This window comes from Acomys russatus, chromosome 16 (genome assembly GCF_903995435.1).
Source record: "Acomys russatus chromosome 16, mAcoRus1.1, whole genome shotgun sequence".
NCBI lineage: Eukaryota > Metazoa > Chordata > Mammalia > Rodentia > Muridae > Acomys > Acomys russatus.
Window position 1 is genome coordinate 42,408,590 of NC_067152.1, and position 22,582 is coordinate 42,431,171.

Sequence of the window (22,582 nt, forward strand, 5' to 3'; positions counted from 1 at the left end):
GTGTGTGTGTGTGTGTGTGTGTGTGTGTGTGTGTGCGCGCGCGTGTGTGCAGGGTATATGTGCGGGGGGCGGGGGACTGCGAGCTGGGGGCGGGGATGTGGTCTGCTAGGGGAAAAAAAAAATGTTTGAAAAAATGAATCCGCTCCAAAACCCCAGTCCTGTTTCGGGAAGTCAATTCTGGCAAGGTGAAGGTTAGGCGGGATAGGGGCGTCAAGACTGGTGTCTGCCCGCCTGACCACCCACAGGCCAGCAAGGCCACCGCGGTCCCCTCTGGGAGAGGTAGGTGTGGCCAATGTGCAGAAGGGGCTGGGAGGATCAAGGGGTCACGCGGCGCTGGGTAGCGCGAGGCTGCACCGGAGTGCGCCCAGGCTCGTGCGGAGTTGGGGGGCGCTGGGTGCCAGCTCTTAGAGCGCAGTGTCTGGACTTAACTCTGTGTGTGTGTGTGTGTTTGTGTGTGTGTGTGTGTATACCCTTCATGCGGTAGGGAATTGACTCAAAGTCAAACACACCCAGACAATGCTGGGCTTCTCCTGTAGGCCCACCACTTCTGAGCCTGAGGCTGGGCAGAGCCACCATTCTCAGACCTGGGGACCCCAAGTTTTGAGAGGTTTAGGGCTAAGGGTAGCCTATCTTCTCATCTGCTGTTCCTCCTTGCTTTCTCTGAACTTGAACGCATGTCCACCCTGGGGAACCAGAGGCCCGTGTCGTGTCCCTCTTTCCTCCTCACCAATGCCATCCCATGCCGGCAAGCGGAAAGGAAGTCCCTAGAGGCTAATTAATGGCAGGCAGGTAAGAACCAGACACTGTCCTGAATTCTGGCCCTGGCCTCGGTGGAGTGCTGTCTCATAGAGAGGGAGTCGGCAGTCGGGTGTGGTGCAGAGACTGAGGGAGCTGAAGTCCTGAGTGAGGCTGGGACAGAGCAGAAGCCTTATAGTCTTGAGAGACCCAGGAACTCCATCCGGCCAGCAGTTCTGCAGGCCTGGCCATAGACAGTAAAACCCCGAGACCACACACAGATAAGTGAGGTGTCTCTGGTTCTCCTCAAGGCTCCCTCCTCAGGATTGGGGAGTCCTGTTGCCCAAGAGGTGGCTCCTCTCTTCAGCGCTGGTGATTCCTGCTGACTAAAAATCTTTAACGGTATTGTCTGCCTTCCCACCCCCCCGCCAAACCTTGGTGATCTGAGTTCTATCCCAGGACCCATATGGTGGAAGGAAAGAACTGACTCCTGCAAGTTGCACGCGCGCGAACGCGCACGCACACACACATACACACAATTTTTTTTAAAAAAGTCAAAATCTAAAAAATAAAATCAGACTTTAAGGTTCAGTCATGGTGGTAGGCAACATGAACCGTTAAAGGCCCAGCAGGAGCTCAGTATTGGGGTGCCTACTGAGACTCTGGAGCAGGAAGCATTTCCTCCCATTTTGGTGGAGGACAGTGTGGGTTCCGGTCCCAACATCACTCAGCCCCTGTCCCAGTCCTGCTGTGCTGACCCCTCCTGCTCTGCGGCTGACAGGAGGCCCAGGTGGGGTGTGCAAAGAATACTTCGATTCACTGTCATCTTTGCCAATGTCATCCCCTCATGAGTGACATAGGAATATGTTGGCACAGCAGTCTAAGTACATAATTGATAAGCCTATAATTTATATCCAAATTATATAATGTAGTTATATAAGATAGAATTTATAGTTCCATCTGTGACTGCACACCTTGACTCTGCCTTTTACTGAAAAGGGAGTGTGAGGAGAAAAGTTCAGAGGCCTGTCAGAAGGAGCAAGGGAGCCAGGTGTGCACACACGCACGCGCGCATGCACGCCCTCCTCTCCCTGTCTTTCTGATTCCATCGTTCATTCCTTTCCCCTTTTCCTTTCTCAAGGTCTCTGCTATGACAACTCCTCTGCCTCGCAGCCTGTCACTGGGAAGTGTGGCATGCTTTCATGTCAGTGGCCCGGCAGAGCTGGCTGAGGACCTGTCCTCCTCCAACACCTGAAAGTTCAGTTACCTCCTGCGCTTGCTTTCTCTCCAGTATGGGAGGCTGAACTTAGGGTGTTGGAAAGCACTCCACTTCTGAGCTATCTCTGTGGACCTCTTTGAGACACTCACACTCACTAGGTTTCCCAGGCTGGCCGCCAGTTCTCTCGGTAGCTCAGCCAGGCTTTGAACTTGAAGCGCCCCCCTCCCCTCCCCAGTGGCTTACAGGTCTTTGTCATTGGGCCAGGCCCCAGATCCTCTTTGAAGCTACCCTTGCAGTTCCCCAGGTGCCTCTAACAGTCTATGGAAGTAAGTCACTTACTGCCTGACCTTAAGGCTGGAGCCCAGGTGGTACCGAAAGTTCTGGGTAGAGACTCTGGACGGGCACTCGAAGGAGGTTGGTTTACTCTCTTGCTAGAGGGGAGATTTTGGGCCTGGCGAGGAGTTTAATCTCTCTTTACAAGGTCAGGTCTACTGACCCCACTAATCAGCTTGAACCGACTAATCTGTCCTCAGGAACTTTCAGGAAACACAGCGGTGGCTTGTGAGAGGTGGCAGGGCCACTGCGGCCCCTCGCCCGTGGCCGGCCCACCTTCAGCAGAGTTGGTCTTCGGGTGGGGATGGGGCAACTGAGCCATGTGCACCACTCTCTTCCTGCTCAGCTTGGCCATGCTGTGGCGCCGCAGATTCACCAACCGGGTGGAACCGTGAGAAACCGCGGACGGGGTTCTGGGTGGGAGGGACTGCCAGGCAGAGTTACAGATAAGCTTAGGGTGACTAGACCTGGTCTGAGAAGGAATTCAAAGGACATCCTGGGAAGATCACTCTCAGGACAGGTGGTGGCTGGGTTAGGGCAGCCAGCCCCATAAGTTCTGTGCTTCTGGATGGTGCAATGGGGCTCGGGTGGGGGATGAGGGCATAGGCTGAGCACTACCACAGGTTCTCCTGCCTGCATTTCCCTTCCAGAGAGCCCAGGGGAGTGGATGGAGCAGTTGTGGGGAGCACCTCAGACACAGACCCTCAATCTTCCGGCAAGTGAGTCAGGGTTGGGGAAAGTGGCACCACGGACACTATTGGTGTGTGTGTGTGTGCCTGCCTGCCTGCCATGTTCTAGCCCTCACCATAGTCAACCCTTGTGTGGTGGGCAAGTTAGGTGGGAGACGGGGTCCTGGCCCACCTCTTCTGGACCAATGTTGCTTTGCTTCTGTGATGTGAGGTTAGGGCAGTCCCCAGGAGGACCTTCTCTGGAAGGAGCAGGGAGCAGAGGGAGAAGGTAGGAGCTGCTCTGGGTCTTGTCCTTGGCCCCACCTCGGCTGCCTCCTCCTTCCTCTGCCACGGGTGGGCTCTGCAGCTCCTTTCCCCTGAACCAGCAGGATTCGCTGTCCAGTCCCCAATAGAAGGCGCAGGAGGACCATGACATCATCAGCACTGAGTGCCATTGGCTGAGCAGCCCCTGCGGGCAGGACGCTGTCTCCAGTGGCCAGAAAGTTAACTCTTCCTCCCTAGGTTGAAGCAATGTGGCATTTGGGGAGGCAAAGTTATGCATTCTTCTAGACTTTTCCTCCTCTGCTTTACCAGGGTCTTTTTGACAATATGGGGCCGCTGTGACCCTTAAAATACTAAAAAAGCAAACCAGTGTCTACTTAATATCTATGTGTAAGACTCCCCAGAATGGGTGACATCTCAAAATCAACTCTCACTCTAGTGAAAACAGAAGGCAAAAAGAATCTGTGGGGCTCTGGGATTCGGGGCCCACTGAAGGCTGTCCTTGCCAACATGCGCTACTCAGTGCAGAAGGAGAAACGCATACCATGCGCCCTAAAGCTGGAGGTGTTTACAGTGGCTGCTGCAAGGTTGCTGAAGCGCAGAGGAATTTAGCAGCTGGTCCTGGCCAGCTGTGCTCCTGGATGGGCAGCCATGAGCGCTTTGTACTTCCATGGACTTTTCTCTTTTCTTTCTTTAATTTTTTATTGTTTTGAGATGGGGTCTCACTATGTTGCCCTAGCTGTCCTGGATCTTGCTATGTAGACCAGGCTGACTTCAAACTCTCTGAGATCTGCCTGCCTCTGCCTCTTGAGGGCTGGGCTTAAAGGCATATGTTAGCACTCCGAGGTCCCAGACTTCCCTTATAACACAATTCTCAGTAATCATAGGCTTAATAGGGCATAGTTGCATATAATCACTTGGTAATGGCTGAGGAGACTGAGTAACAGGAAGATTTGAATGGGGGAACATTTGACTTCCAAGTAGCTATCTTACCTACAAAAAAAATGGGCCTAGTACTTCTGACAGGAAAGAAAAGGCCAAGTCTGGGGAGCACCTGGGCAGGTCTAGTCTGGTGTGGCCTGGCCAGCAGGAGGCAGTGACTCTCAACTCCTTGGCACCTAGTTACCTGACAACAAGGTTGTTGGCTTTGTAGCTGATGGAGGCTGCCACAGGGCTGCTTGGGGTGACTGGGAGTAATGGCTAAGTGGAAGTAGGAGGAAGAGGAGACGCCCCACCCACCCCATGACAAGTTTAACCCTTCCATCTTCTGACTCTGGTACTTCCTTCTGTTCAGGGAGAAAGGACCTGTGAAATAGACCCTCATTTCTTCAGGCAGCTCAGCTCTGGGGACTGTGACCCATTGGCCCAGACAGGTAAAGGCAGGACCAGGAGCCCTGGAGAGCAGAGGGCAGGGCTGTGGTCCAGCCATGTGGGGCAAGGGAGGCAGTCTTCAGTCCTCACGCCTCAGGACACGGGATGGGTATGGGGTGGGGTGGATGTGGGTGGGTGGTGGGTGGGCTGGTTTAAAGAGTGTGGTGCTGAGACTTTTCTCTAGGCTCTAGGCTTGTGGGTGAGCTATGTCCTAAGGGCAGTGCTGCAGCCTTCTCAGGGAGAGGTGTGGTCTGGGATGGGCCACCCTGAAATACAGCCCACCTCTGGGCATAGGAGAGCACGCTGAATGTTTGACTTTCCCTTCTAGCTGGAGTCTTGATTCACCCCTTATCCCAGGAGGATGCTGTGGGGCTAGAAGCAACAGCAGGAGGAAGAATGGGAGAAGCAGTCACGGAGCAGGTAGGATCTTCCCCGGCAGTCCCAGGCCTGCTCCTAGACAGGTCAAGACTCTGGCGCTGGCAAGAAGGACACAAATGCTTGTTTTTTAGGCTCCCATTACCATATTCCTGCTCTGAGGGACTGCCAAGATGGAGAAGGCACAGAGAGTGGGACTTTCCAGGGTCCCCCAGGTTAACTGTAGGGAACCCCAGCATCCTAGCAAGGACCAGGTGCAAGGAGAGAGAGGAGAGAGAGAGAGAGAGAGAGGGAGGGAGGGAGGGAGGGGGAGAGAGAGAGAGAAAATGATAGCTTGCACTTAATCATTGATGGTTCCCACACTCTGATCCAACCCTGACCATAACCCACAGACTGTAGTCCTGGTATCCAAGGATCACACATGAGAGCACACAGGAAGAAGCCCATTACCATGCTATTAGGTGGGGGATCCAAGCTTACCCCCGATCCGACTTTGCTGACGCTTAGCCTGGCCATCTGTCAGCTCAGGAGCTATTCTGTTAAACCCCTGTGGTCCAGGGCTGGGTTGTGTCACTTTGCTACAGTGATGCTCATTCCTGTGGCATCTGCCTCTTTTCAGTCCCTAGGACTCACCCTGTCACTGGCAGCTCTCCTGAAATTATCAGTAAGAAAGGCCAGCTGGCTCTGTAGGCATGTCTGCCCGAAGCTGGATGGGAGCAAACACCAGCTTGTGCTCCGAATGTGCTTTGTGTCTGTATGCGCACACATGCACACGCGCGCGCATGTGTGTGTGTGTGTGTGTGTGTGTGTGTGTGTGTGTGTGTGTGTGTGCAGGCTCCAGCTCTAAATGGGCAGCGGCATTTGGGAAGGGGAAAACATGGCACCTGTTTTTGTCATTGTGCTGACTACCCAGTAACTCATGGTGGCCTCCCTTGGCCCCAGCTGCTCTGCCATTTCTCTCTTTGCTGTCCTGCCTGATCCAGAGCAAAGATAAAAGCACATTTCCGCTCCTGCTCCCACATCCAGCCTTACCCTGCAGGCAGCTGCTCCCAACCGTCTGGGAGCCATTCATCTTCAAAAGTGCCCCCACCCAAGCCTCTCTCTTCCCCACTGTCAGCCCAGCAGGGATGCCTCTGTCTGGCCAGCCTCTGCCCTTGACTTTCAGGAGGCAGAAGACAGCCCCTTAGATAGCAGGTTCCCAGTGCTGCTCCACTTCAGTGGATGTAGCAGCTGAGGGACCAAATGCTGGTGGGGGAGGCTACCTATTGGGAGGGGTTGCTGGTACTGCAGGGAGCCTGGCTCTGGTATGTACATAGGCAGTTCTGTGGGAGCTGCTCAAATAGGGAGGAGGAGGAGGTGTGTGTGTGTGTGTGTGTGTGTGTGTGTGTTGTCACACTAGGGCAGAGAACCTGACAGAGTGCCCGAATCAGGCCATGAACCCATGGCCACCGGTCTCTGCTCCCATCAGCCTGTTTTTCTCCTGGGAGGCAGGCACCATCCTACTGACAGGACTGTCAGGGTGATGGCCGGGGCACTGTTCCGAGGTACTCCTCCATCTGTGGTCTCTGATCCCAGCTTCGCGTTCATTTTCTAATCTGTTCACCGTGTTCCCGTCACTTCATCCTTGTCTTTGCTCTCTGCCATTCCAAGTTGCCCGCCTCCTTCCGATGATCCAAGAAACTGTCAGGCCAAGGTCACAGAGCTGGTACTGGGGCTGGCTCCCAGCCCAGACCCACTTCTGACAGGACAGCACCTTTTTGTGGCTCTGTTCCGTGAACCTCCTCTAAGGAGCCAGTCCAGATGAAGGGCAGGGACTGGGGAGGGTCTTGCTAGGGTGGGGGTGGGGAAGGAGGTGGCGGGGGGGGGGGGATGTGACTCCCTCGGACCTGGCAGCTGGGGTGCCATGTGGGCTGAGAGGGAGGGGTCCTCTCCCCCAGGGAGCAGGCTGGCTTTGGTGGGAGCAGACTGTGTTTACACCTTCCCCACACACCCTGCCCACGCTCGGCTTGTTCCCAGGGCCTCTCCCATCCCAGGTTTTCTGTGCAGTCTGCACATTTGCAGCTCTTGTTGCTGGGAGTCCCTTCCCTCAGAGGGGAGGCTCCTACTGCCCAGGTGCCCTGCCTCTGCCAGGGACTCTTCTACAGGAGGCCCCTTCCTCAGCCCACTAGCTCCCACCACACAGGTCAAGGAAGGATCTTTAGAGCACAGAGGGTTGTCATTAAGATCCTGGCTATGACACTTCCTCACAGAGGCTAGGTTCTTCTCTTTCCCATACCCTTAGGAGTAGTTGCGGTTTGGAAACAGGAACCGAACTATTCAGGAGCTTGGCAGAGCTGAGATGAAGAGATGGGTAGCTGCTAGTGCAGGGACCTAAGAGCAAAGGGGCTGGAGCCAGGGCCCATGGCTCTGCTGTCACCTCCTTTCTCTGTGACCTTGGGTAGGTACAGCATGTGCCACCAGTTCCTCACGCATTTGTTTGAGGGTTGGAGGATGGGAGTGTCGTAGCTTTGCCAGCGTGTGGATGTAAACTACCGCCCAGCTGTTCCAGCTCTTCCCCGCCTCACCCCATGCGACATACATCGCAGCTGGGTGAGGATGGGCAAATGAGAAGAGGCCAGAGGGCAGGGGAGGCGGGAGGTGGGTGAGAACACCCATCCCGGGCCCCTCTGTGTGCAGAAGGCTGCCTTGGCCTGGACAGCTTCCTGTCACAGGCTTAGCTGCCCAGGTCAGGAGCGGTTTGCCCTGATACCTTTCCCTCTTGTCTGAATGCTAATCTCTCTGCTGCTGAGAGCCTGAGTGACAGGGAAAAGGCTGCTCTGAGCTGCAGGGTGGCCAAGGGCAGCAAGAGCTGCTGTTTGCTACTTCCGTGGCTGACACTCAGGGATGCTACCAGTCTCTCCTGGAGACTGGGACATGACCAGAGAACAAATGAGATGGTGTGGGGAGCGAGGTAGTGGTTCCAGCAACTTTAGCAGCTGTTGCTGTCCGGCGCTATCTGTGCCACCTTTAAGTGCAGACAGGACTCTGGGGGAGCATTCACCCATCACAAACGTGCAGTGCATGCATTCGGAACAGTCCTGAGGTGGGAATGTGGCAGAGGTGCTGGCTAGCACTGGACTAGGTGGACCCTGGGACCATTGAGGCAGGCAAGAGCAGCCGGAGCACTTCACTCTCCTGCCCTGTGCTCTTTGCAGGGCTTTGCTGTTAGGGAGAAGCTGCGTCCTTGTGCTGGAGGAAAGTGCTGTCTCTTTGTGAGCCAGAAAACAAGACCGTCAGAGTGGCTATGCTGTGGCTTACATTAACAGAATGCTAATGACACCAATAATACTATTAATAATGGCTAGCATGGATCAAATACTTATTATATGGCAGGCACTGTGCCCAGTGCCTTATTTATAAGCACGGTCTCATTGATGAGGCAGGAACTGTTGTTACCCTCATTTGCCCAATAAGGAAAGTAAAGTTCACAGAATTTGTTCAAGGTCACAGCTGGCAGGGAAGCTAGGACCTGTGTCTGGGAATCTGATGCCAAAGCTTATGGTGCAGAGGTCTTGAATCTGGAGATGGGGGCCGCAAAGAAATTCAGGGTGTGACTTACCTACGCAAGGCCTGGAGAACCTGAGAAGCCGCCTGCCTGCCTGTCTATGCAGGTGGGCCAGGGTTGCTAGACAGATCCCTGCTGCTTTCTCTTCAGGCACATGTCCATCAAAGGCAGGCCAGAGCCTGGGATCTGAATGGCCAGTCCTTGCTTTGTCAGCTGAGGACAGCAAGGAGAGTCTGCCTCCTTAGGATCCATCAGTGCCCCTGGCAGGGATGATAAACAGCAAGGCCATCACTCACAGTCACTGTCACTTGCCACTCTGTTGCCTCCTTCGACTAGGGTCAGTTCTCTGGGGAAAGGGTGACAGCCAGCAGCCCAGCTGCAGAGAAGGAGGCCTGAGGAAGGCGACAGCTTTGATTTGTTTGTTTGCCAGAGGAAAGAGGAGGGTTGTGGAGTGTAAGATGGTTTTGAGGACCCACAGAGACCACAGACCCTCTCTGTGAGATGCCTGTGTCCTCTAGTGGGGAGTTAAAACCAAGGTGTGGCATTGAAAATTCAAAGAGACAAAAAGGATTTAATGACAGACTGAGTATATGGGTCAAAGTGCTAGTCTTGTTCCTATGTACACACACACACACACACGTACACACACACACACACACACACACACACACACAGAGAGAGAGAGAGAGAGAGAGAGAGAGAGAGAGAGAGAGAGAGGCCGAGTAGAGAGAGAGAGAGAGGCGAGAGAGAGAGGAGAGGAGAGAGAGGAGAGCAGAGAGACAGACAGGCAGGCAGGCAGGCAGACAGACAGACAGACAGACAGACAGACATCCAATCACATGCATGGACAAAAACCATGTGAAATAAGCACACTTGAAAAGTTAGCATGTATTCATCTGACTGTTTATTTACAAGCATGCCATGGGGCGCCATGACAGACTAATAGCGAGCGCAGAGGGAGTGACACAGCAGGGTTAGCCACCTCCCCTGCCCTGCTGCTTCAGAGCATGGAAAGATCCTGGTAAAGAGGCCTAGTTCTACTAGCTCAGCTCTGCTGACTCTAATGACCTTTTGTTCTCTAGACCTCAGTTTCCCCACTCAGTACTCATGGTCAATCTGCATGGCCTGGTGCTGCGGTGTGAAGATCTAATGGCTCCTCGAGAAGCAAGCTGTGGAGGAAAATGAAGGGAAGTGGCCAGACAGATGATCTCCAGGGGCCTATAGGTTATCCCCACTGAGAAAGACGCTGACGGACTATGTGTGAAGGTGCTGACAAAGATGTGCCCACGTGACGGACATTTACGTGCCAGGATACAAAACAGATTCAGAGCACCTGTCAAATCCAACCAGAGACTGGACAAGATGTGAGAAGCAGGCGTGACAGCGGGTTGCATACAAGACCGTGACGCTGTGACTATCTCAGCCTCTGCTCAGAGACAATCTCTTGTCAGGGAAGGGGAAACCAGAACAGGTGAAGGGACAGTGTGACACCCATGGTGACACAAAGAAACAGAGGCAGAAATGACAATTCAACAGGGTACAGAACACACAAAAGGCAAGCCAACTGCCCTTGAACAGAAGTCAACTCACACACTGCAAAGACTGGGAGGGAACACCGGCCAACAAGCAACTGAAGACAAATAGCTGGGTGTGGCTCAGGGGTTGGGTGCTGGGCTAGCAGTGCAAAGCCTCAGTTTGGTTCTCAACCCCCTTAACTCCCTCAACAAACAAACACCCAAACAAGCTGTGCTGTGCGTCAAGGTGCACTTGGGAGGCAGAGGCAGGTCTATTCCTGTGTGCCTGAGGCCGGCCTGATCTACACACCAAGCTCCAAGCCAGTGTGTACCTTTCCCAAAAGCAAGACAAAACAAGGATGTAAGGAAGACTCCCATCTAGAACAGAGACGGCTCAGAGGTACACACACACACACACACACACACACACACACACACGTACGTACGTAAGTATGTAGAGAAATAAATCAGTGTAAAGACTAGAATGAAGGACTTTTACAATTCAGGGGCTGGAGAGCTGGCTCAGCAGTTATGAGCTGCTCTTCTAGGGACCAGAATTCTGTTCCCAGCACCCCAAGGCAGCTCACAGCGACTTCTGGCTTCTGGGACTGAACTAACATGCACAACACAAAGAAAAATAAAATATTTCTTTTTTTAAAGATTTACTTCTATTTTGTATATTTGAGTGCTCTAGCTGCATGTCTGTATGTACACCTGCAGGCCAGAAGAAGACATCAGATCACATCATGGATGGATGTGAGCTTCCATGTGGTCGCACATGCCTTTAATCTCAGCACTCAAGGAGGCTGGAGGCAGAGACAGGCAGATCTCTGAGTTCAAGGCCAGGACACCTAAGAAAACCCAAAATAAACAAAAAAATCTTTTACAGTTCAATAATTAGTACAGTTTGTAAACGGGGGAAGGAAAGGTTTTAGTAACCATTTTACCAAAAAACAAAAGACAAAAACCAAACCACGATTATGGCCAATAAGCGCAAAACCAGAGGGTGACGCAGTGCCATAAGGTGGGCGCATGCTACACTGTGACCTCTCGGGAAATGAGTGCAGTGGTGACCTGTAAAGTAACTCAAGGAAAACTTATGTCCCTGAAAAGATTTTACAAAAGCGCTGACAGCAGCTTTGCCGGTAACAGCTCCACACTAAAAATAACCCAGATCTCTATCAACAGATGTCAATGGGTAAACTGAGGTAGGCTTGCACAGTGGAAAATGTTTGCACACTCAAAAAACGAAAAGGAAATGAGGTATTCACCCAGGGGCCCACTAGAGATCATATTTACGCAATGCTAGAGACTGATAGTGAGAGGGTGGGAGCAGAGCAGAGCAGAGCCCGACTCAGGCCACAGCTGGACACAGGAAGGGGCTGTGGACAATAAGGAGAGGCTTGTGGGTGCTCAGGGCAGCCAAAACGTTTTGAATTGCAAGTGCGGCTGTGCTTACAAGCATGTGTTTGTTTCATGGAGTCCAATAGTACAGTTTGGATTTATTTTATATCTCAATAAAGATGGCTTACATAGTTAAAAGCAAAACAAGAATGAAGAGCTAATCATTATTTTCTCACAGTCTAGGAAAAAAAAAAAGGCGGGTTTGGTGGCGCAGGCCTTTAATCCCAGCACCCAGGAGGCAGAGGCAAGGCGGATCGCTGTGAGTTCAAGGCCAACCTGGTCTACAAAGGGAGTCCAGGACAGCCAAGGCTACACAGAGAAACGTTGTCTCAAAAACCAAAAAAAAAAAAAAAAAAAAAAGGAAAGGAAAAAGAAGAAGCAAATGTGAAAATGTGATGCCAGTTTCTAATCCTAGACACCAGAAGAGTTTATTACAAACTCAAAGCCAGGGTGTGCAACTTTAGTGAGATCCTATCCCCTACTGAAAAAAAAAAAAAAGGAAAAAGAAGGAGAGGACACTTGCCTTGATTGCATGAGCCCTGGGTTCCATGCCTAATAGCAGAAGGGAAGGGAGGGAGGAAGGAAATTATAAAAGTGGAATGGGCCTGTGGAGATGGCTCAGCAGTTAAAAGGACTTGTTGCTCTTGTAGAAGACCTAGGTTCTGTTTCCAGCACCCAATTCAGGTGGCTCACAACCATCTGTCTCCAGCCCTAGGAGATCTGACACTCCATGGCCTCCATAGGCATCTGCACACACATGCACATAAATAAAATAAATATTTTTAAAAAGCAGCAGGGCAGGGTGGTGGTGGCGCACGCCTTTGATCTCAGCACTCGGGAGGCAGAGGCAGGGAGATCTCTGTGAGTTTGAGGCTGGCCTGGTCTACAGAGAGAAACCCTGTCTCAAAAAACCAAAACCAAAACCAAAACCAGAGGCAGAATAGACAGGTGAAGCAAACTGTCCAAAATTGTTCAAGCTGGGTTCAGCTGAGCTGTGGATTTTCCTCCAGCCTGGTCCAGGAACAGTGCACATGCTAAAACACCTCCCACAATAAAGGGACCACAGGGAACGGTGCATCGTGACAGCCAAGAGCACACAGAGCAGACCTTTAAGAGAAGCTGGAATCTGCCAAACAGAGAAGACAATGAAGGGAAGGGAATCAAAGCTAAGGGGACAGGCACCACAGGCAGCTCACGCAGCGTGGAGCAGGCAGGGGTTTCCGGGAATGGGGGACGTGTCCAGGAAACAGCAGACGAGGTCCAGACAATACTGCACATTCTTCAAACTTGCTTATTCTTAAAAATCCGTTTTAAGTGGCAATTTTATTAGAGGAAATGGGTTTGCAGATAAGGTGGGTGAAGGCTTTTCTTCCTGTGTGTTTTTTGTTTGTTTGTTGAGACAGAATCTCATTGTGCATCTCTGGCTGGCCTAGAACTCACTCTGTAGACCAGGCTGGCCTGGAACGCACAGACATCCATCCGCCCGCCTCTGCCTCTGCAGCGCCACCATAGCCACACCCGGGCTCCACGGGGAATTCTTTATGAAGAAATGGGAAGTGACCCCATCATGCAGGATGGTTAGGATGCCTAACAGTTCTTCCTTACACCTCACGTTCCGCATTTCACTGAAACTTTTGTTGTTCTTTTTTATTTTATTTCGTGACAGGGTTTCTCCGTGTAGCCTTGGCTGTCCTGGACCGTGCCCGGCCTTCGCTGGAACTTTCCAGGCAGAGCCTACGTACAGAAATAGTAAAGGGGAAACTATACCTCTAACCCAACGAGAGATGAACGCCGAGAGTTCCAGCCCGGCTATCTCCAGCAGTTCACCAGCAGCCTCAAGGACTCCGTTCTTTTTTCCAATCCATCCTCAGAGGCACTTGGCTCTTGCTTTGATGGGAGCTTCACAGATTCCAGCCGGCCGCGGCAAGCCTGAGCATCACATCTCTACCATGTCCCAGAGCCAGCAGACAGGCTCTTGTTTTTAGAAGCCAGAATTCTCCAAGCTTGGCTAGAACTGTATTGCAGACAAGATGGAGGAAGGCCATCTTCCAAGCCGCCGCCAACATGCCTGCATACAGACATACTTCCTGTGAAACCACGGGTGCTCCACGCATAAGCAGCCAGCTCCTTGGAGGGACCACTGACCCTCCTTCAAGATCTTATCAATAAAATCAAAGATCCCCTTTTAAAGGGAACTCCAATATTGTAAAGACTGCATCTTTCTTAAATCCTCCTGTCAGCCACTGGCTGGCCACAGCAGGCCAGGCTAAATTTTCCCTGTGTGGGGTCTTTCACAGCACTGGGGGAAATTCAGCTTGTCCATTTCCAACACTTAGCATTGGATTGAGGTGTCTCACCTAACGGTCATCTGCACCCCTAGACCTTGTAGAGCGGCTATAGGATTCCACTGTGCATAAGACTCAGATGTACTAACTCTGGGCAGCAGCAAGTGCAAATGAGATCACAGCAACATTAGCACTTCATTCTGCACAGCTCTGTCCTTGGCTGCTCATTCAGGAATTCTGATGCAGTCTTTGCAGCTTCTCTGGTTATTTCTGGAGTGCCCACACACTTGTGCCTCATGTGTGCTCAGGCACAAGGCCTTTGGAGTTCGCTCCAGCCTCCTGGCCACTGACCAGCTGCTGCTGGCATCCTCATTGGTTATGTGCCTGGGGCTGGTTCCATGATGTAAAATTGAGCTGTGCAGGAGAAACTGGGCCCTGTCAGGTGGGAAACCCACACGGAGACCTGCAGGCAGAGTGAGGGGCTGGGAATACAAGTCTCTCTGTACACTGGGTGGCAATTAGCCTGGGGCCCTGAGAGCGCAGCTAGATCCCAAAGCCTTACAGTAGAAGATGGGGTGCTCACCCTCACTCTGCCACCGTGTGGCTCAAACCAGCAGAGCAGCTGCTCAGAATTCTGCAGCCAACATTTTTATTAGTCTCCAACCACCTCTGTAAAGACAGAAAAATTGTAGCTGGGGACATGGTTCTGTTGCTAAAGTACTTGCTGCACAAATAAGGCACATGAGCCCAGAGCCCCAGCTCTCACATAAGAAGCTAGGTGTAGCCGGGGCTGGGGGTTGGTGGTGGCGGCGCAAGCCATTAATCCCAGCACTTGGGAGGCGGAGGCAGGCGAAATGGAGACATGGGGGATCCCTGGAGCTCACTAGCTAGTCAGTCTAGCAAAAGCCACAAGCTCTGGGTTTAATGAGAGACTCTGACCCAAATAATAAGGTGGAGATGGAGAAAGACACCCAAAGTTGACCTCTGACCTCACATGCACCCGCAAACTCATGCGTGTGCATCTGATACATGTTCATACACATACATGTAGTTTTTAAAGCAACAAAAACCCTCCTCTGGTTTCCTTTTCTCCCCTAAAAGTTCTTCCATACTGGATCACCGATGGTAATGTGGCAACTTAACGGTAAAGGTATAAACTCCACGGGCTGAGATCAAACCAAGTCAGCCAGACACTAGTGTGACTTTAAACAGTGCCTCATCTCTCAGGATGTGATTTCAACCGTCAGGTGGGTTGATGACAGGGCTCCACAGACTGTGGGGATTAAAGGACCTGACATAGTGAACAGCCACCTAGCTAATCCCATCAAGTGTCAACTGTATCCTCACCTTGTTTGCAGGAGGTCACGCGCCCACAAGTTTCACAAGCAGTTTTGGGCAGATTCTTCAGAATCCCCTCTGCAAGTCTCAAATGAGATGACTTAAGTGTGCTGGGTGCGAATGTACTGTCTTCAAGGGTAAGACAGAAAATTCAAGGGTCTACGTTCTTGATGAATGAATTAATGACTCTTTCGCTGGAACATTCTGTGAGAAGACACAGCCAAACACTAAACCCAGCATGGTAAGGAAACAAAGAAGCATTCATCAAACTGAAGGAGATAAATATAAGCAAATATGGTCATTTAAGAACATGTATCAGCCAGGCGGTGGTGCCGCACGCCTTTAATCCCAGCACTCGGGAGGCAGAGGCAGGCGGATCGCTGAGAGTTCGAGGCCAGCCTGGTCTACAAAGTGAGTCCAGGATATCCAAGGGTACACAGAGAAACCCTGTCTCGAAAAACGGGGGGGTAGGGGTGGGGGTGGGGTGGGGGAAGAACATGTTTCAGCAACAGGCCGCCACATATAAAAAAGGATACATAATAATAATAAAAAATAATTTTAAAAATAAAAAAAAAGGACACAGGCTAAATGTCCCATTGGAAGAGACTGGAGTGGGGGTTTGAAATACAAGGCTCTTGGTCTTGCATATTTAGACTCTTTCTAGATAGGTTTAAGTTCTGGCCCTGCCTTGTCATTTTGCCCCATTTAAAAATGAAGCCAAGACAGTGACTGAAAAATGGCACTCAAAATGAGGAAGGATAGAAAGGCATGGAAAAATCTTGGGGACACTAGAAGGGAAAGGGGGTCCCTTATTCGGGAATACAGTTAAACTTCTTGCGAATAGAGAAGCAAAAGTTCTGGTATAAGGGCTGGAGAGATGGCTCAGTGGTTAAGAGCCCTGCCTGCTCTTCCAAAGGTCCTGAGTTCAATTCCCAGCAACCACATGATGGCTCACAACCATCTATAATGAGATCTGATGCCCTCTTCTGCAGATAAAGTACTCATATACAATAAATAAATAAGTTTTAAAAAAGAATTCTGGTATAATTACCAACTACTTTTTTTTTTTTTTCTTTTTTCTTTCGAGACAGGGTTTCTCTGAGTGGCCTTGGCTGTCCTGGACCAGGCTGGCATCGAACTTAGATATACTCCTGCCTCTGCCTCCATAATGCTGGAATCAACGACATATGCCACCACTGTCCAGCAATTACCAACTGCTTAAGGCCCCTTTTCCTCCCTTCCTAGATAGAAAACTACAATTTTCTGCGACTCTCACCAGAGAGCAACCACATTTACAAGAGGGCACAAACTAATTCCCTTATGCAACCCTGCTGTCTTCTGGACTACAATTCCACCCAAAGCTTCTCTGGAACCACCTCATTTACCAAGAGAGCAAGAGAGTGGGGAGAGGGGATGTCTCCTAGCAACCGTTGAGCTGTAACTCGGGAGCTACCAAACTAGGATACACGCTAACGCTAAGGCAATTCATTGCACTCACTTGAGCCCGTTCCCACAGTGGGCTATGTTCTTTCTGAGCGTCTCATCTCTCCTAATCCTCCGCTAAATACCCATATTAAAATTATTTTATCTGCAATTTACACTGGCTAGTCCTGAAATCCTTTTCAGCACGGAAGCCTGGAGCCTCTGTAGGGCCTTTGTCGAGGTCACTGAAGGATTGTGGAAACTCTTGGGGCTTTAGGAGGTTACAACGTCGAGCTCCGTCTCTGGCCCCTCACTGCTGTTTTCACGATTTCGTATTTATTCTCCATGAGAACGCACTGGAAGGCGGGACCTCTGGTGCTTCTGAAGGTCGCCCCTATGGCTCTCCAGTGCCCCCTGCAGCCTGCATCCGCTCTCGCCCCCATCTTAAAAGCAGCTGATGGTCCCTTGCGACCCTCCCAGGGCAAATGACACCTCTCCACCTTAGATAAAATCTGCAGAAGAATTAGTAACAAGCCTCAGCTTCCTCACCGGGTCCCTGAACCCTCGAACATTCTCCGCCTCCCCAGTCTTAGCGACGGACTGCCAAGGTTCAAGCTTTCCATCCCGGCCCTCCTGCTGCCCCTGGTGGCTGCCACCATCTTACCCACTTCTCACTCACGCAAAGGAGACAAACCACTGTGGGCAACAGTTGCTTTAGAACTACATTTCCCATGAGGCCTTCCTCAATACCGCGAGAGTTCCGGCGAGACCTAAGGAGGGGAAGACTACGCGCAAGCGCAATCTCGCCCTTTCCGAGTTCTTCTGCCGCGTGTCGGGAAGTTATGGCTGCTTCGGTCCGTGGTGCACTCACTAAAAAAACTAGGGCTTTGGGTGTTGGTAAGCTGTGGAAAAAGGAAGATGAGACTTTTCTACACATACCGTCGACACGTTTGTTGTCTTCCGAGGTGAAGTGGCGACGATAAGCTCTTCCTTTGCTATTAAAGGCCCTAGGTGCTCTGAGACTCCATAAGAAAATGCTTTCCAGACTGAGAAATTATGTGAAAGGGTTGAAGCCCATTTTCGGCTTCGAACTCCAATCTCTATGGGGGAAGGCTTCCAGCTTAAGCAGGCATGTGTAGAGCATGCAGCCCAGTGGCCCTGGGGTCTCATTGAGGCTGCTGGCCCCTTAATTCCAGAGCCTTAATGCGTGAGTAAGTGTGTCCCCTGGTTGCCTTGACATTGCTTAACGACCTCAGATTGTAAAAACGGGATTGCAAGCTGAAAATCCATAGTTTTAACGTGGCATGATTTTTTTTTTTCTTCCCCGAAGGCATGCCTTGGGCACCTGTGGAGACAAGCTGCAGGTTCCGCTGTCGCACAAGTAATGGCTGGAGATCCCTGAGAGTAAACGGACCTACTATGGTCATCAATCATAGATGGTGGGCGTCTGCCTCAGGCTGTTCTGAAGTTCAGGTATAAGAATGCATTATGTTGAGCCCTGAGTCCATTTCGGTAAGAATTCTACTCAAAGCCCACAGGAGGGTCTGTGCCGGTGTGATTTGGGGCCACCAAGTGTCATTCTAGACACGAACGGGTACCAGAATGGACAGGAATGAAGGGGAGAGACTTGGAAAAAAGAGTTTGGGTTGGCTGGGATTTAGGAGCTTGGGATTGTTGAGCCGAGGATGATCTAAAGTTATCCCTGTCTGAAATGACGTCTCTTGTGAAGAGTCGTGGTTTACTGAGGTTCAACTGCCAAGACCTGTTTTAAGAATAAACACCTTAAGGTTGCCTCTGTGAGAATGAAGTGCCTTGTCTTTATTAGGCTTTAGGTTGGCCGTGCTGGCTCTGGGAGACATGGTCACAGATGTTCAGAAGGCCTTCAGGATGATGGCATGGTAAGAGCGTCTTCATAGAATTGCAGGGGTGTGGCTGGCTGGGAGAATTGATCTGTTAGATTTGGAGTTGTGGATGTCGCAGGATTGATAGGCCAGGTAAGGGACCGACCGGTTCTGTTCCGCTCGTAAGCTTAGGGCTGTCACAAACTATATTTACCATTTGAGAATACAGAATTGTTCCTCAATCTGCTGCCAAATAAACTGAAGCTCAAAGTTACCATAGGCACCTGTTTGCTTCAAGGGACATCTGATCACATTGGATGGACATCCTTGAAGGCACAGGGCTGCCATTCAAAGGACATGGGCACCCAAAATGTCAGTTGCTAGAGCTGCATTTTGTATGGTGTTTTTTTTGTTCGATTGCATCCAGAAATTGCATTTTAGATTAACCAAAGATTTAGGCTGTTGCCTGATTGGCAGAGAGCCTTTTGTCTTTTGTAAAGCAGGATGAGTGGTTTCCAAACCTGGATGTATCTCAGAACACTTAAAATGTGTTAGAATTACTTATTTCCAGCTGGGCAGTGGTGGCACATGCCTTTAATCCCAGCACTTGGGAGGCCAAGGCGGGGGGATCTTTGTGAGTTCAAGGCCAGCCTGGTCTTCAGAGTGAGTTCAGGGACAGCCAATGCTACACAGAGAAATTCTGTCTCGAAAAACTAAAGAAACAAAACACAAACATTGCATAGCTCCTGGGTCTGCCTCTGCCAGTAAATGAAAACAGTTCTGGGTTGGAATCAAGAATCTTGGGGGTCAGGTCTGGAGAGATGGCTCCGCGGTTAAGAGCACTCACTGCTCTTCATAGGTTCTGTGTTCAGCTCACAGCAGCTTACAGTCACCTATACTGAGATCCGATGCCCTCTCACATGTAGGTGTGCATGCCGATAGAGAACTCATCTACATTAAATAAATCTTTAAAAAAATCTTGGGGATCTAAGAGTAGGCAATTAGAAAGAATCTGAGGATCTCTCTCTTCTACTTTGAGTTTAGGGAGTCTCTTAAAGCAAGATTAGTAGCACTGGCTGTTTGTTTTTTGGGGTTTTGAGATAGGGTTTGTCTGTGTAACAAGAGCCCTGCCTGTTCTGAACTCCCTTTGTAGACCAGGCTGGCTTTGAACTGATATTGATCCGCCTGCCTCTGCCTCCCGAGTGCTGGGATTAAAGGTGTGCACCACCACGCCTGGGTCTGCACTATTATCCTCAGTCTTAAAAAACTGAAAGCCATATGCTTGCCTTTGTACATGTTGATGGGGGAAGGAGAAACTATGTCAGGTGTGACAGATGGCTGTCCTTCGGTAGGTGCACCGAAAGTACCATTTTAGGCATTCTATTGATAGTCTAGAAAGACTTATCAAAGACTGGGTATAAGACAGGTGCTGCAGAGGATGACCCTTTTCACTCCAAAGTCTTAACCATGTAACCTGGATTGGCCTTGAATCTGCCATGGAGCACAGGTTGAATTCCTTGTTTTAAAACTTTTTTTTTCTCAAGTCAGGATTTCTCTAATTAGATTGGCTGTCTTGGACTCTCTTTGTAGACCAGGCTGGACTTGAACTCACAGCGATCCGCCAGCTTGCCGCTGTCTCCTGAGTGTTGGAATTAAAGTCGTGAGCCACCATGCCCGGTTTCTTATGCTCAGAGCTGTGGGGCTGAGTCTGTGATGATGTAAAGTTATCCCTGTCTGAAAGCCAAGAGGCCTTTCTGTGGAATGTGGATATCTGAGACTCCGCCTCCTCAGCTTGCCAAGCCAACTCCAGGTGAGACTTTCTAGTTCTAGTGAGGTGTTTTAGAGTTAACCTTGTGTTTTTTTACCGCCAGGTGCAGGGCTGAGCCTCAGTTTCTAGGCCTGAAAGGGACGTTGTAGCAGCTACACAGACAGCCATCCTGTGCTGGGCTCAGAATGATGTGTGCAAGCAGAACAACTTCCACACGCAGCTTGTGCAGGGTGAGATGGCTCCCTTGTGACAAATGAAGCAATTGCTCTCCCCTCTGTAACCATGTGACACAGTGTCTTCCTGTACATCCCCAGCTGGCCTGTGACTTGCCATGTAGACCTATGAGTTTGAGGTCAACCTGCTTCTGCCTTCTAGGTGCTGAGATTAAAGGCCTGCATCACCATGCCTGGCCCTTTGTGACTTTTAAAGTTCCCATTTTGTTTGTATTCCAAAGAAGCCCATAAGCCTGTGATGGATGGTTAGTTATCCCTGTCTGAACATTTCAACTGAGGGAAAATACTCTATTCTGAGGCTTAGGGGTGTGGCTTCATGTTTGAAGAAATCCGAGCTTTATAAGGGATCAAGTTGAATAGATTCCACAGAGAGCTGTGTGTGCCAGCCTTCCGAACCAAAGGTCTGGTTGCCCTGCTGATCCTCCCCCTTGGGTGCTGTGATGGCAAAGCCCTGGGTTAGCTGGAATGGGCAGGTCGCCAGGACTCATTTTGTGTTCACTTGAGCATGAAAGGGTGCTTGTCACATATTTCTAGAAAATGAATGTGCTCTTTTGAAGGAGACAGGAATGTAAGGCTTGTGCCAGCTTCTGTCATGAGCATGCTTAGTGACTGTCCTTGCCTCTGCAGCAGTTCTGGCATTGAAGAAGAAAGGTGCCATGACCCTGGCAGCCTCCTCAGTACAGCTTAGATCCTGTCTGAATGTCATGGCTGTTTGACAGGCACCAGAGAAACAAACAAGTGGCAGTGGGGTTGGTAATTCCTGTGTTCAGCTTGAAGTACCCATAAACTGTCTTTCTGTGGAAACTAGGATATGCAGTGTTACACTTAGGGTCACATTTTTGTTCATCACTAAAGTAGCTGCATTTGAGTGAGATTTACAAGGCCCTAGCAGCCTGCAGGGAAAGCAGAGTGGAGGCTCAGGTCACTCCTGCATGGGACTCCAAGGTTCAGGTTGAATATAAATATTCCTGATATTCCATGAGAATCTGTTTTTGGTCACTTTCCAGAAACATGTCTCCTTTAAAATAAAAAATAAATAAATAAATAAATAACCTGCCTGGACATGGTGGCATACGCCTTTAATCCCAGCACTCGGGAGGCAGAGGCAGGCAGGCAGATCTTGGTGAGTTTAGGGCCAGCTTGGTCTACAAAGTGAGTCCAGGAAAGGCAAGGCTTCGCAGAGAAACCCTGTCTTGAGGGGAAAAACAAAACAAAACAAAAAAACAAAGACAAAATCCTAGTTATCATCCTGCATTGGAACTTTGGTAGTGCCTGCCTGTGTTCAGTGCACATACTGCCTGGTAGATGGCAGTGAGGGGATTCCTGGCACTAATTATACTTGTCCTAAATGTTTCAGTTTTAAGTCACTTAGCTGGCTGGTTTTCCCCCCCAGGTTATTGCCCTGTAGTGCCAGAGAGACCGGTATAGCTCTGCTGCGGCCTTTAATCTCTGAAAGAGAGAACCATCAAAGGACCTGGAGTTTGATCTGCAAAAGTAGCCAGCAAAGTCAATTGTCTGCAGTCACCCTGGGAAGCCTTTGGCAGCTGGTGAAGGTGCCTGGGTACTGGGGAGGCGGGTGCTGAGCCTAGAAAAGCACTTCTCAGTGGATTTCCTGGGAAGTCAGGGTTTGCTTTGTGTTCTGAAGCAAAAATAAAGTTTAATTCAGTAGTGCTGTGGATGCAGAGAATCGGATGTTCTCCATTGATCTGTGCTTATGTCGTGGGTTGCTGCCTAACATCTCACAATTTCAGGGGTATGGGTTGGAGTGCTGGCTGCTCTCCCAGAACACCTGGTTCAATTCCCAGTATCCACATGGTGGCTCACAACCACCTGTAGCTCTAGTCCTAAGGAATCCTACCCTTTGCTGCCGTCATGTGATGCACAGACCAACATACACATAAAACACCCCACACATAATAATAGAACTGATAGAAGCACTGCTAATGTGTCGGCACACTTCATGGGGTCAGGGTGCCCGGGGCCTGTGGGGTGCCAATGTGGGGTTTAAGTGCTTGATATGGTCAGCTGTATGAGACCCTAGAAGGGACTGGTAGTCTGAAGAACTGAGCGCACTGTGAAGTTAGTCAGTTGACAGGACTCCTGGAAGACTCATCATTTACCCTGTTCTTGGGGCAGCAAGAGGCTGTGGTTCCATGGTAACCCCAGGCTTTGTCTCAGCCTCCCCAGTGCTGGGACTAAGATGGGAGCCACCATGGCCACTATTAGGTTTGGGGTGGGGGGTTGTTTGTT

General features: G+C 50.5%; 1 protein-coding gene, 1 long non-coding RNA gene and 3 other non-coding genes across 5 annotated transcripts; all 5 read left to right on the top strand.

Moving 5' to 3' along the window:
- The first annotated feature begins 2,529 nt into the window (after nt 1–2,529).
- On the top strand, nt 2,530–5,218 carry Prcd (photoreceptor disc component). The gene is made up of 4 exons (XM_051159104.1): nt 2,530–2,678; nt 2,938–3,006; nt 4,532–4,610; nt 4,937–5,218. The coding sequence occupies exons 1-3, from the start codon at nt 2,608–2,610 to the stop codon at nt 4,551–4,553; spliced, it is 162 nt and encodes a 53-aa protein (XP_051015061.1). The 5' UTR covers nt 2,530–2,607; the 3' UTR covers nt 4,554–4,610; nt 4,937–5,218.
- A 12,946-nt stretch (nt 5,219–18,164) lies between these two features.
- LOC127200877 (small nucleolar RNA R38) lies at nt 18,165–18,242 on the top strand. The gene has a single exon (XR_007832098.1). It is a non-coding gene; the product is annotated as a small nucleolar RNA R38 (small nucleolar RNA).
- Nucleotides 18,243–20,033: 1,791 nt separating this feature from the next.
- Nucleotides 20,034–20,113, top strand: LOC127200879 (small nucleolar RNA R38). Its single transcript, XR_007832100.1, has one exon. It is a non-coding gene; the product is annotated as a small nucleolar RNA R38 (small nucleolar RNA).
- Nucleotides 20,114–20,292: 179 nt separating this feature from the next.
- LOC127199900 (uncharacterized) lies at nt 20,293–22,010 on the top strand. Its single transcript, XR_007832017.1, has 2 exons — nt 20,293–20,329; nt 21,726–22,010. It is a non-coding gene; the product is annotated as an uncharacterized LOC127199900 (long non-coding RNA).
- On the top strand, nt 20,560–20,636 carry LOC127200878 (small nucleolar RNA R38). The gene has a single exon (XR_007832099.1). It is a non-coding gene; the product is annotated as a small nucleolar RNA R38 (small nucleolar RNA).
- Nucleotides 22,011–22,582: the final 572 nt, after the last annotated feature.

What these genes read in the sequence shown, in the direction of transcription:
- Prcd (XM_051159104.1), top strand. Translation starts at nt 2,608, where the DNA reads ATGTGCACCACTCTCTTCCTGCTCAGCTTGGCCATGCTGTGGCGCCGC. An exon ending in TTCACCAACCGGGTGGAACC is followed by an intron (nt 2,679 to 2,937) that starts GTGAGAAACCGC and finishes TTTCCCTTCCAG; the next exon opens with AGAGCCCAGGGGAGTGGATG. An exon ending in GACCCTCAATCTTCCGGCAA is followed by an intron (nt 3,007 to 4,531) that starts GTGAGTCAGGGT and finishes CCTTCTGTTCAG; the next exon opens with GGAGAAAGGACCTGTGAAAT.